Here is a 14,350-nt window from a genome sequence, read left to right on the forward strand (position 1 = left end):
AATTACTGGTGATAGTGTCATTCAGCCTTACCTTAACAACTCTGTTTTTACCCAGATTTATCCTGTAGCCATACACATCGACATCCACATACTGGACGTAGGACACATGAGTGTTGCTTCCCCTGTGCTCGTTGGCTGCTTCCACGTTGAAGTAGGGCAGCGAGCTGTTGCTCTCACACAGCTTGGACAGGGTGTAGGTGCAGGTACCCATGAAGTCATGACGCTGCTTGTCAAATGTGTAATAATGAGGATCCCCATGTATGCTACAAATTGCTTCTGGAGATAGGAAAAAGGAATATGTTCTCATCAACACATTGGTGCATCCAGAAAAGCCACCTCATACCTGCATTGTGCAGTGGGAAAACACAGTCACCCCCATTTTATAGATTACATACGGAAGGACAGAAACAGAAAAAAAACAGATTCATATGGCAATGCCATAGAAACACGCACAGAGAAATTAACTAGAGCATTTAAGTAGCACTGGTAGAAATGCCTTTCTAAAATGCCTTGAGCAGCATATGTGACTGGATAAAATTACCTGTCAGTGGAGGTGGCATAGGTTCTGTTGGTGTAGGTGTTGGTGGTACAGGGGTGGAAACTGCATCTGTCAATAGAGAAGACAAGGTAACAATGAGTTATAACATTACTCCGTAAACACTACATACTAACCAACATACATGAATTTCAACTTACTCTTCACCACCTTAAACTTAGAAGATTTTCACTGAAGCAAGTGGAACGGCCTATATTTAAAAATGAGTACATGTAGGTCCTTTGAGCTCTTAGGAGCTCATCTGACTGTTAGCTTGGTGACAGTGACTGAGCTTGTCCCCGCATGCTTCTCTGGAACTGTAAGTGTATTTACATTTGGATGCGTGTTTCATGGAATCATAGAATGGTTGGGGTTGGAAGGGTCATCTTTTTTTAAGATCACCTTTTTAAGGATCATCTAATTCCAACCCCCCTGCCATGGGCAGGGACACCTTCCACGAGACCAGGTTGCCAAAAGCCCCATCCAACCTTATTATTGACATTACTAATAGCATTATTTATAAAAAAATTAAGTTATAGTATAGAAAACAAGTCTAGTTATAGTATAGAAAAGTCATAAGAGGACAAGGTAGAGATTTGTAAATTATGATACAGCAACTACATACTTTTTTGTGCTCACCATGTGATTCAGACTCAGCTGGAAGTGGGGGGTTTTGCAGGATACTTGTGATTATAATTTAGAAAAAGACAATAGACTTCACATAAACTGATGTTCAGTATATACTGATAAAGCTCTGTATAAAATGATCCCATTCACTTGATGATCTCTAACTTCAAAGCTGAAGACACATTTTAATAAACTGCTTGCAAAATGGGATCAGCTGCTTTGCATGCACTGGCTTCTTGCACACCTCCTTCTTATATGCCCACTTCTTCACATCCAGTTCCCTAGTCTGGCGCAACTGAAGATTTCGCATATGCAGCACAAAAATTTATTTTTGTTCTTTTTTTTACTCTCAAGCTTTAAGTTAACTTTGTTGTAGAGCTGAGAAAAGGAACAAAAGAAAACCTCTTTCTAAGATTGTCTCTCGAGATGTAAGGTGAAGAAGTTCTGCAAGTGACAATATGAGTACCAAACATATAACCCAAAGACTGATTTTTAAAATTGCCTTGGAAACTGATTTTTCATGTGACAAATGGACATACCTTTAGGTTTTTATGAGTCTGATTAAAATGTTTATTCCGTTGAACATTCTTCTAGAAGCAAAAATTTGGGAGGATTTTTTTTTTTTAACAAGACCTAATAATTCACTGAACTGATTGTATTAGTAGCCACACAGTTGAACAGAGGGAGGAGCACTTCTCTCACCTCTTGGAGTTACATTTAGTGCACCATCCAGTGGCTGAATTGTGTGGTAATAAGCCTGGAAAAAATGAACAACTGGCTCTCCAAAAGAGCCCCAAATATTATGCACAGAATTTTAAAGAAAAGTACATGTTCTGAGGGTGTGGACCCGAATAGAACTCTTCACCCTCCAAAAACCCTGCCTAGTGTAGTTTGAACCATTTTATCATCATTATATGAGTAGTGTTTCACAAAGAGGCCTATTTATACCTAATGACATTTTCTATACCATATTCAGCAGGTTCCTTGTAGAATTCACATTTTATAAGTTTTGCATTCATAACAGTAAAGATGGGACGAAACAGTAATGCATTTCTGAATCCAAATCATTCACAGCTTGTGCAAGTCTTGGCTGATTTGTTACAGGATCAGGAATCGAGTTCAAACTGCTGATTCATAGACAGTATAGGTAGTGCAATTCAGCATTATTGACTCACCATTATTTATTTATTTATTGCTACATATGGAAGTTCTGTTTATTTGCTGAGCTCATATGAACAGAGGTTTGCTGTAAAATGTTGATTAGATCATTTAATCTGTAATTCATAACCAATGTTCATATCCTTGGCTGGGTTTAGAGACGGACTTCAAACTTAAAGTTTGTTGAACCTTGTGAAAATGATCACATTTGCAGAGAAGCGGATAGCTTATTCTCTACATTTGAGGTGGCGAGGAAAGATTTGGGAAGAATCTACACCAAAACAGGTAACATTTAAATGAAGTGAGCTGTAAAGTTTTTGCCATTTCTTTTGTGGTTTGGAATTACAAGTTTTGATACTATATATGGAATTGAATAATGGCCAACAGCTTAAACAGAGATGAGGAAGGAGTGTATGCTAAGGCACAAATATAAAACTTACCACAGGATCCATCCCTTACTCTCACATTGTCCAGTGCTGTATCCCCATACTCTGTCAGTCCTCGGACAGCCTCAAAAATGACCTAGGCAGGATGTAAAGTGAATCATTGCAACAATTACTCAGGCAAATGTGACAGAATTTCCCTCAACCTGTTTTCAAAATACTCTGTCTGGTCTATCTCTAAGGACATCAGGTGAACTGAGGGTGGAACAGTTTTCCTAGCTTTCCTCAGAAGTCTAAAATATATATTCTGTAGCAAGGTAGGGACTTGATGAAACACTGCACTCTATTTTATTTTATTTTATTTTATTTTTTGATTGATAAATGACTTATTAAGATTAGTTGTCTGGATTCTATAGAGGAGTTGAATGTAGGCAGCATCCCAAAGTTTAAACCTAAGCTTGCAACAGAAAAACCTGCAGTTAAGTAAGGCACCTAAAGTCCTTGTCATCACGATGAAATGAGGGAAGGAGGGAGGGTGGGAAGAAAGGAAAGAGAGAGAAAAGTAAATATATTTTACCCATTAGCTAAAAACACTAATAAAACTCAGGGTTGTTTGTTTCTTCTCTTGGTTCATTGGCACAGAGCATTTGAGTATTATATTCACAAAAAGTAAAACAAGAAATTCTTGGTTATATTTTCTAGCTTACATGCACAATCTTTTACAGCTTGCAAAGGGAGAACAAACATTAATGCTGACACTGCACAAAGAAATTTATTCTGAAAATATATTACCTTTATCCTTCTCTGTGTTGGAAAAGTATGAATGACAGCACCATAATTCCAAGAGGAGCTCTGGTTTCCCTTCCGACTCCATGCCACAGACTCCCCTGTGCTGTCTTGGATAATCACTCTCAACTCATTCATTTCTTCTGACCCAAACATATAGTACCAGAAGTCTATGCATACTTTTCCAGAAACCACAACATCTGGGCTTTCAAGTCTGTTAGTGTCAAATGGGATCAGATTACTTGCTTCTTGGTAGATGAAATAGCCTTCTGCAGAGTGAAAAAAAAAAAATAAAAATAGGGCTGAATCTTTGTAACTTGTTAGGTGTAACTTAAATCCGAAGTACAACTCCGGAAGAACTCAAGTGCATCAACACTACAAAGAAGCCAAGTAGAAGGGATTTGTAATTTACATTGCAATAGTTAGCATTGCATAGCTGTCTAAAATGGAGTGTAAATTAGAGAGCGAAGAAAATATATCTTATCTCACATGAACAGTTATTTTGGCATCACGAACAAAATTTAGACTTCTTTCAAGAGACAGCACATCCAGATACAGTGCCCCACTGATGATTGTTCAGTTTCTTCTTTCCTCAAAGGAAAATAATGTGATCTGCTATGCAATCTGCTGTACAACTTCTCTTGCAGGATATATATTTTCCTCTAAATATTTTGGTCTCAAGATAAGCAAATCCCTAGCACAAGGAAAAATCCAACCCCTCAACATTTGTTTTTGTCTCAAAACAGGAGGGATAGAAAAAAAGAAATACAGAGATTGCCATTAAAATATTTAGGTTTGACATCATCAAAATGACTGAAACTTCTCAAAATTCAGAATCTCACAATATTTGCTTTTAGGATTTGAAATACTTTAGTTTGAATTGGTTCAATATGAGATCTCATTTTACTTTTCTAGGGCTGAAGCTTTTTGCTTCCCATCAGTTCCGTGTATCACAGAATAGTCTAGGTTGGAAGAGACCTCCAAGATCATCTAGTCCAACCTCTGTCCTAACACTAACAAGACCTCCACTAAACCATATCACTAAGGACTACATCTAAACGTCTTTTAAAGACCTCCAGGGATGGCGACTCAGCCACTTCCCTGGGCAGCCCATTCCAATGCCTAACAACCCTTTCAGTAAAGAAGTTCTTCCTAATATCCAACCTAAACCTTTAGGACTTTGTTGATGGTAAGAAAATTTAAGTAATATTTGAAGTTACATGGTCTGTGCCAATTGGGAAAAAAAAAAAAAAAGACATTATTATTTAGTTGTGTGAATCTCTGTTTAAAGTATTTCACTTCTTCTTTCAACAAAATACTAAAAATGTAAAAATTCCTTAGTGAAAATCCAAACTGATACTGTTCTAATCCGCTTACTAACTGAGTCTGGCAGAAGGTGACCATTCCAATCTCAGGATAATTACAGAAAAAAATATCATTGCAGACTGATTTCCTATAAATAGATCTGCTAGTACAAGGATAATGGTTCATACAGATAGAGGTGGAGCCATGCTAAGCACTCTTTTGATGACATGAGCACTTTAGACCTCAGTTTTTCAATCACATGTAGCTGAGTACAAGCCTTTTAAAGGCATTCTTTAATTTCCGACTTGATCTTGTAAAACTTTGCTATCATGAACATTACCTAGTGTCAGTACTGCAGTCATTACGTTTATTGTCATTAGCAGGTATCACTGTAATTTGACCACAAAATATCTTGTGAATAATGATCTGTTGCATGTCACTGCCTTCTCTGTGAGATCTTAAGCATGAGGTAGCTAGCATTCTTCTGCTTTCTTCTACTGCACTTACCAGTGCAGATTTCCAACACATGATGGTGCAACTTAGTTTAATTTGCCTGTGACTGAGCATGGTGAAAAGCCAAAGACACGTCAACCAAACTGACACATTTCAAAGGATTTCATGAATCTCTTCATAAAATAGAAAGGAGAAGATAGGCTGTCTTCAAAAGGAAATTAACAATACCACAAACAAGCACTTACTTCCATCAGGATAGTCTCCATCAGGACCCGTTCCATCAGTTGGAGTGTCATGCTTGGTTCGTATCCATACTCCCTGGTTCACATTGCAAGGTTGGGTCCAGTCACAAAATGGTCTTGAGTTGTTATTAAAATCACATCTGGTGAGGTAAGCTGAAACACACACATTAAAGTAAGGAAAAAGATACAGTATATTCAAAACCAGCCTTGGACATCAATAGCACTAAGGACAAGCAGTTACCTGTTTCAGGATCCCATTTTCTCAAGCTACCAGTTGGTCTTTGTCTGAGACTGCCAAGAAAAAAACACACAATGAAACAGTTTAAGAATGTCAGGAACAATGTATGTTTTTAGGTGTTCTTACTGAATTATTGCCCAGACCCAGGGCCTCATCCATATCTGATTCCTTCTCTTCCCATCTGTCCTTACTCCTTCATGAAAAAGTTCTGAGAGTGAGTAAAAGGTGGGATATGTTCACCTTGTCTGAGTGTAGAAGTATCCTCTGCTCTGTATCCCTTTGAATTGAAAGGCCAGTTCTAGGTACTGGGATCTACAGGAGGGATGGCTGGATACAGCTATGCTCAGACAATACCAGGATAACATAAAAAAACTCACTGTGAACTTGCTCATGGCATTGTCATCCCCACTCTTGCAAAACAGTGTGTAAATGCCTATAAACTGGTGTGCTGTATAACTATGTTATTTGTTGGAAGGCTATTTCCTTTAACCACAGCATATCTCTTATGACCACAAGCTGTCATCTCATTCAGTTCTTCTTCTAACTTACCCTGAAAACACTGCAGGGCAAGGAGCATACATATACATATACATATACGTAGATGTATAGTCCTTATGGTGCTACAAAATACTGCAGACATGAGCTGACACAAGACTGAAATCCCATCACAGATCACAGCATAGATGGCTCTTTTATTTGGGAGTTTTTTTTATAGGAAAGGGATTTCCAGGACTGCAAGGCTACAAAGCAGCTCTGACACGTTCTGATGGTGGTCCACAGCGTCAGGAGGCAGGGTCCAGTTCCAGCCTCTGTGGTGCCCTCCACCCCAATTATCCTTCTTGTACTAGACACAGTATAGAAAATCTGTCCTTAAGCAAATCCATCACAGTGAATGTCCCCACAGCCCATCAAAATCTAAGCAGAGAGATTCAGATAAACTAGGGATTAGGACTAAATATCACACAAACAGTAGCTAGTTCATCAATGAAATCCACCAAGCAATTAGAAAACAGATTGAGCTAAAGCTCAATAAGGAAAGAGGTGTGAAGAGAGATAAACTAAGAATTTTTTCTCTGTTTTCTTTCTTGGATTTCCTCCTCCACAAGAAAGGGAAAGCTGTGACAAGTTGCCATCTAGGCTCCATTCAGTGCTATTTAAACTGTTACACATCAGGCAAGTCCTAAGGCAAAGGCTACTGTAGATAAACTTAGAGAGTCAAACATTCGATAACTACAGCAGATATTTTGTCAAGATCTCTCCTCTTCAGATGTGCCATTAGAAATTTGTGATACAAATTTCTCTCACAGACAGCAGCCAGTGCAGAATTAGGAAAAAAAAAAAAATTATTTCCTCTTTTTAAAAATGATACAGTTTAATTGTACAACATTCCATGTTTAAAAGGTGAAGAAAGGATATTTATCATTAACAGTAACTAAGCTTCCTGAACTAAGGTACATTCAGCATTGTACTACTTACCCTGTGGTATTCAGCACTGAAAGACAAAATAAAATTAAAGTGCATTGTAAGTGCCAGGGGGTCCCCATACTAGAAGACAGAGTTAAGTCTTCTGTGTGGTACAGTCTACATAATAATCCACCAGCTGTACTCAGCAAGAGGGAAATGAGGACGACCAACGGTGAAACGGAAGAATATATTGACCACAGGGCGGAGGCGATTGTAAAATTCTGACCAATCCTGTATCATCTGGGCTCCCTGGGTTATCTTCCTCAAGGAAAGCACATATTAATGGAAAGCTCCTATTCTGTGCGAGTTGTTTTGATACCCTTTGTCGCCTATTGGAGAAATTGATTTGATTTTGGAAATTTTTATTGCTGCTTTTGTATATTTAAAACTTTAAAATTAACTTTAAAGTTTGTATTTTTATAGGCTTATAGATAGATAGATAGATAGATAGCAAGACAACTTTCTTAATTTTAAAACTTCTGCCCAGCTTTTATTGCTAGTGTAAGTGGGGTTTCTTATATTCACTGTATTTTCTCCCTTTCTGAAACTAACATTCAGCGCAGCAGACCACAAGCTTTTAATTTACTCAGAACAGTCAGATTGTCATTGGCAAAATTCATGAAGACGCTGAAATATTATTGCCAGTATATTGCCCTGCTGAAAAATGAAAGATAATTTTCTGGGCCTTGTGAATAAAATCTCTGTTAGTTGTAGGCAGAGAAAAAGAAGTTTGATCATTCCCTCTGCCACTTGGGCCTTCACTGTTCTTCATCCCCTGCATTGGAGTCTGTAAAGAAATGGCTTGAAGGAAGCTACATTTTCTATGTCACCTAGATTTTATTAGTGATGAGAATCAAAGAAAAATCAGAGCGTATACAATGTTAGTTTGCATTGCCTGGAAAACCCAGACCACAGCTTTTTATTGTTATTATTAGTTTTTTTTATCTAAAGGTAGGTGGCTCTGGCAGTAGGGATTTCTGGAAGAGAGGCCTCATAGTTACAACCACTTTCCATTTGTGATTGTAAATCTCAGGATTAAGGTCATTATGGTTTCACTATTTAAATGTCTGGGATTTCTTCAACTCCCTTTCCCCTTACTCAGCACAAAATATTTTCACTCGTCATTAAGGAATAACTGAGGAGGCTGCTTACAGAAACAGGAGAAAAAGGAAGGAACAGAGGAGGCTGAGCAGAAACATAAATATATTTGAAGTTAATTTCTCTTTCCTGGGGTTGTATTCTGGTACAAGCTCATGCCCCACACAAGCTCATCAAAAAGTCAGCAGATGGGGGCAGCTGACGTTTGCTTGACTGGTAAGCTTCCCTCTCCAATGAAAATCCTTTCCTTAGAAAATATCTGTATTTTTGCCAATCAGTACATAAGGAAGAGCATTTCTGTGATTTAGAGACAGAGGAGACTTATTCCCTGCATAAAACCATTGGCTACAATTTTCCAGTTCAGTTGAGAAGACCTCAGTGCAAGGAGTGGAATATAAGTGACCTTCAGATAAAATTTGCATTGAACACACTGCATTAGCAGCAGGGCTGCTGAGATGTTGGTCCAGCAAGTGGTAACTGGGCAATGGCTGTCCCTAGTGCTATAATGAGTAGCAGGGACCCTCCACGTATGCTGATGCTTTCCTTCTGCAGATGGTTTACAGATTCCTCATTCATGAAACCGATGCTGCTCTGTATGATTCTAACAAGATGTGAGTCCATCTGCAAGCAGACACAAAAGTCTTCCGTGGACAGGAGATGCTGCCCACTTTGGAAAGAAATCAACATCTTGTAAATCCTTACATCCCGATGATGCGATGTTTTTGAGCCCTCCTCATCCACGGCAAATGTGGGGCACTGCAGCACCATGAACACTGCAGTCAAAACAGGCTGCTCCCAGCCATGCTGCGTGGCCTTTTCCATCACCTTGCCACTCCTGTTTGATGCCAGCTCAGGTACTCTGTGAATGACAAACTGGAGTACTGATGGCTTTTCAGGGAGGGACAAATATTAATATCCTCTTTTACATATGGAGAATGTGAAAAGGAAAGGACTTGCCATTTGATTCCATTGGGCTGTGATAGTATTTTGCAGTCCCGATAGTCAAGCTGATCACCTTGTAGGCCTGATGTTTCTCTTTTCCATCGGCATGCTTTGTACCCCTGAAAAGAATCTGGGAGATGCAAACATTTAGATAAAAATACCGGCCTGGACTGCACAGCAACCTGAAGAAGCAACAGTTCTTCATTTCTAATACAATGAAGCTAAAATTCTTTCCAAGGCATGGCATTTGCAGAAAATCTTACAAAGAAGTTGTATTTTAATTATGCCTTAAACCAAGGATGCAATTGACACATACCTAGTAGCTAATCCCGATGACTGGCTTCCTAATACTCTATACTGCTATATTTCTTTTTGAAACCAAACACCAAATTTCTCCCAAATTTGCAGCAAACATTAGAAATTTTCCTCCATTCTGTCTGTTGACAGGCACACCTTTAGGTGACACAAGTGGATTTCCAACACAAAATCTGCAGAAGATGCAAATAGTAAGGCTTTTCAATGAACAGTGTGAGCTGCAATATCCTCAACAGGACAAAAATATACTGAAATATAACGCATACAACTTTATTTCTGGCTGGTGGTCAGAAAGGGACTCTTAAAGAGACTCTCTTTTAATGTTTGCAGAATGAAGCTACATTCCACAGGAGACAAAAACAGCTCGATACCCCAGCAAAGGAACAGCACTATAAAGACAAAATAAAATAAAATAAAATAAATTGTCCCAAGCAAGAAAAATGAAACAGTAAAAATGTAAAAAAAAAACAAAAAACAAACAGTTGATTAATTCTAGATGGTGCTGTCTAGTTCAGCTTTTGCTGCACATTTATTCCAGCATGTCTACTGTCCGCAAGTATCTAAACCTTGTTACTCCATTTTATTTTTCTTGAGTCCCGATGTTCTCCAATGAATAGCAATTCCACTTTACTGTGTTGTTTATGTTCAACCTGTGATGTTGTAGACAGTATAAAAATAGGAAGTTTGGCAAGACTAAAGAATGAGGAAAATTACACAAAATCTCTTTCCTCTAAGCTAACAAGTTTGGGCTAGTTGAACCTCATAGTGACATCAAAGGAAACTGCTACCTAGTACAAAGCAGAGATGTCACTTCCTGATATGAAGTCCTGGTTATCCTGTTGGAATGCATTTGCAGCACAGGTATATTCCAGGGTCTACTCTTTCTGAGGCTACATTTAGAAGAAATTTTAATTAGATTAACAAAATGGCGTGTTTCAAATGGCAGAACCCTGCACAGATTCTCTTAATTTGGAATATATATGGCTCAGTAAATTTGCACATATAAATTAAACATCTTTATCTGATTTTCAGGCAATAGAAATGTATCTCATTGGGCTTTGTAAAAATTTAACTTCATTGGGTTTCTGCATCAATTTTAGTTAAATTGATACAATTTGTGTGAGTAGAAGAATCTTCCTATAATTTCACGTTTTGTTTCTATTCAGGCAGTAAGTTCCTCCTCTCTCCTAACAAAAGAGTGAACCAGTTTCTGCAACATGCAAGACCTCTGTCACAGTTTCTGGAACTCCCAGTGCCCTCTGGGCTCTGCTTTGCTTTTATTGACGTTGTGTCTGAGAAGACATTGACAGACCTCTGGTTCTTTGAAAAAGCTTTCTGTCTTGGACTCTGGTTGGAGCTACCCCCAAGTCAGCACTTTGGTAAACCCCCACTAGGGAGTTATGAAACAAACAATCAAGACCCATAAAGCCATAATCAGGGAAACTTAGATTACACATCAGTGCAATTAATCCCACCTTTGCTCTGTTGAGCAACAAGTTTTGATAGGCTGAGAAGGAAGTACATAGAAAAAAAAAAATCTGTTGCTAGAAAATAAATGGATGTTTCTTCGATGAGTAAAGTGTACTTCTGTTCTGTAGAGAAATAAATGAAGTTGTTTTTCTAACTGCTGGCTTTCCAACCGGAAGCTTAATTTAGAAATTTAAACTGACTTCTTGATCTGATAGTTGCAATGATATTGAAGTTGAAATATAGCATTATTAGAGTATAGATGCACTTTTAATAATAAAAATTTCATTCTCTTTTTTTACATTTTGAACAGTGCAGAGCTATCAGAAATAAAAAGGTAACAGTTTTTTGTCAATATTGTCAGCTGTCAATTGCCTCTGAGCAAAACTCCCGTGTGCAAACAGTACTCTTACACTGTAACCTAACAGAAATACATTTTTAAGGTAATATTCATGAGCTTATTAGGTGCTTACAAATGTGTACCATATGGAAAAGGTATTACGTAAGTTATAACTTTTATGGCCTTTCTTATATTTGAATTGAAATACACTCACAATGTATTTAATTTCCAGCATACCAAGGAGGAGAATATAACATTTTTCCTCTTAACATGAGACAGTGTTTTTGCTGGCATTCCAATGGGTATTTGTCTAAAGTAAAGACCACAATAGGTAAAACTAGTTTATTTCTAATTTTAGGGTGCTACACTTGCAATTATGAGATTAGTAAATCAGTTTATAAAAATCCAGAAGTTTTCCCAGGTCTGTTGATTAATATATTATACGTTGAAGAGATATAAAGGATACCTTTGAATATATATTTTGGGAGCAGATATCTGGCAAAAGGAAACTGTTCTCTTTACACTGCCTTCTTTGTGTAGAGATTTTTAAAAAATATTTTATTATTTAGTGATAATCCAATCAGCTGTCTCCGGCTTGCTGAAGTTCAGTGATCTCACATCTGTATATTATTTGATGTATAGCGTATTTACTGACTTGGATCTATAATATGTAACAAACCTGGGGAGTTCAAAGACCAGTCTCTAACTGTAGTTTCTTTCAGAGGTAGAGTAGTGCATTCTATTTGAATCATATCATTTGTGAAATTAAGTTACCTACATAGATAAAGCGTTTAGATTACTGCAAAGGTCTGATTCTGCTCTTGCACAGTTTCACTTCAAATGTTCTACTGTACGTTGGTGGTGCTGGTCCTAATTCATTCTAGTGTAAATTACAGGGACTCCTGGCTCCTGTTCTATAATAAAATTGGTGTTACAGACACAGCTGTGTCTAAATTCAGAAATCTCAGGTTGGCTTAATGTGAAGTTTGTTTGAATTTTCTGCTCACTGTAGTGAGCTACTTTGAAGCTGACGAAGCCTGCATTGTTCCTCCCATTCTCAGAACTCCAGTGTTAGCAAGCCTTACTTGAACTCAATTTTAAACAGCTGTTTGTCCTTGGTTGATTTTTCATATATATCACAAAAAGGAATTGGTGCAGCTCTTTGCTTTCCATCCCCTTCCTTGTGTCCCGAGTAATCTTGCAAACCTCTTACCTCTTCCTAGTCGGTTTGAGAAAGGTGACTTCTTCCATCTGTTACTCCTGGATAGCACTTTTCTTCTTCTCAAGGTATAGTCCTAAGGTATGGACGCTTCTTACAGTATGAGAGCTCTCTGAATATCCAATGGCTCCTGCAATTAAGCTATTAAAACTGGTTACTGCAGTTGCTTCACAAAAATTTCTAGTACAATTTCCTTTTTATTTAAATAGAGATGTGCAGTTATAAATTACGTAAAAATGAAGAAACTTGTCAATATTTTTTCATATAGCCTTTGGTGATCTAAATCCTACTTTTCCCACAACTACTGGAACCACTATTGCTCGTCACTAACTAGACCACATCTCTACAGGAAAACCGACCAAGAGGTGACTGAGTTGATCTAAAAAAAAATTAAAAATCCCAGATTGGCAATTCCTACTGCTTTTACAAGTGGAGAGAGAGAGGGACATTAATTTGTTGCTCAGTCCATTCCCAGATCATAAACTAAGACCCTAGCAAGATATGAAACTTGTGAAATGCACTGCTATTTGTATTTTGTTCTGCAAGCTCTACATCTGAAATGAACTAAACTGAAAGGAGACCACCTGTGTCATCAACAGTGTGGAGTGAGAGATCCGCATTCTACTGTATGCTTTAGAGTCAACTGTATTTATAAATAGAGTATTTGAGTTTTGAGCTACAGAGGAAAACAAGGCTTGTCTCAGCAAGTAAGCAAGGTTCCTCATCAGCAAATGATTTCAGACTCTAGCTCACATACAAGTGTGTTTGCATACATATATATACATATTTTTGTGAACAAAGTTTAGCAAGTAAAGCTAACCACATACGATGATGATGATTTTATCATATGCATGGTATTTCCTTCTCCAGAAACTAAAGACAGTTGGATAGCATTTTCTATCAGACTGAGTAAGCTCAAAATGTGACAATGTAGAAAACATAATTGTATTTTGAACATGCTAAAATAGTTTGCTTTGGGTTCTGCTGGTCAAAATTTAAACAAAATATTTCAGACCTCCAAGCTTCCTTCTTTGCCACTGAGTCTGAAAATAATTGGATAATCAAAGTTGAACAAATACAGATTAAACATGAAGAATATCAATTACCATGCTGCTATGAAGTAAATGTTGGTTATCAAGCAGAGCATATGCATATATGTTGCTTTTATGATCAGAGAGAGAGACAGACAGAGAGTGAGAGTTCTTTTAACCTTTAAATATGATATAATCTGTTGAGAAAGAGTACTGACAACAGTGGATGGGGGCCAAAGAAGAAAGCCTCTGGATATGTTACATTAGAGTTCAGCAGGTAGAGGGAGGGGGAGAGGCCAATGTTGCTTCTCAGTGTTGAAAGACAGATCACGAGTGAAGCATGCAGCCTGGGATTGAACACCAAACCTTGGAAGCAAATAGCAAAGATGTCTGGTTCTTGCTGAGCATCATTGATTTGTAATATCTCTATAGGAGTTACAAGATGAATGGCTATTAACATTATCAGAAGGATATATTGCCATTATACTAGAAACTTGCATGAACCCAGAAATTTAGATGTTTCTGTAGAAATAAGCAACCTTTGCATAGTTAACAACACAGAGCTGGAAAATGCTTTCATTGTACCCCTGCAGTTATTCCTCATGCAGAAAAAATGTATCTGCCACATACAATCTTACTTCTTCCTTCTTTTCTTGTGCATAGAGAATATAAACAATACTACAATAGTTTCCAAAGCAAATCAATAATATCACAATATACTACCTTTATTTCAGGATAGTATGCCCA

At 37.7% G+C, this 14,350-nt stretch overlaps 1 protein-coding gene across 1 annotated transcript in view; it reads right to left on the bottom strand.

The window, feature by feature from the left end:
• The window catches only part of LOC121074785 (IgGFc-binding protein-like), a 57,301-nt gene extending 49,490 nt beyond the window's left edge, over window positions 1-7,811 (bottom strand). Inside the window, exons 1-8 of the mRNA XM_040567306.1 lie at window positions 7,778-7,811; window positions 7,204-7,219; window positions 5,731-5,780; window positions 5,493-5,642; window positions 3,496-3,758; window positions 2,761-2,842; window positions 542-607; window positions 32-276 (exon numbers count right to left, since the gene is read on the bottom strand). Coding sequence (XP_040423240.1) covers window positions 32-276; window positions 542-607; window positions 2,761-2,842; window positions 3,496-3,758; window positions 5,493-5,642; window positions 5,731-5,780; window positions 7,204-7,219; window positions 7,778-7,811 — 906 coding nt within the window. The remainder of the gene's footprint in view (window positions 1-31; window positions 277-541; window positions 608-2,760; window positions 2,843-3,495; window positions 3,759-5,492; window positions 5,643-5,730; window positions 5,781-7,203; window positions 7,220-7,777) is intronic.
• Window positions 7,812-14,350: the final 6,539 nt, after the last annotated feature.

Source organism: Cygnus olor, chromosome 9 (assembly GCF_009769625.2).
Source record: "Cygnus olor isolate bCygOlo1 chromosome 9, bCygOlo1.pri.v2, whole genome shotgun sequence".
In the NCBI taxonomy this organism is placed as follows: Eukaryota; Metazoa; Chordata; class Aves; order Anseriformes; family Anatidae; genus Cygnus; species Cygnus olor.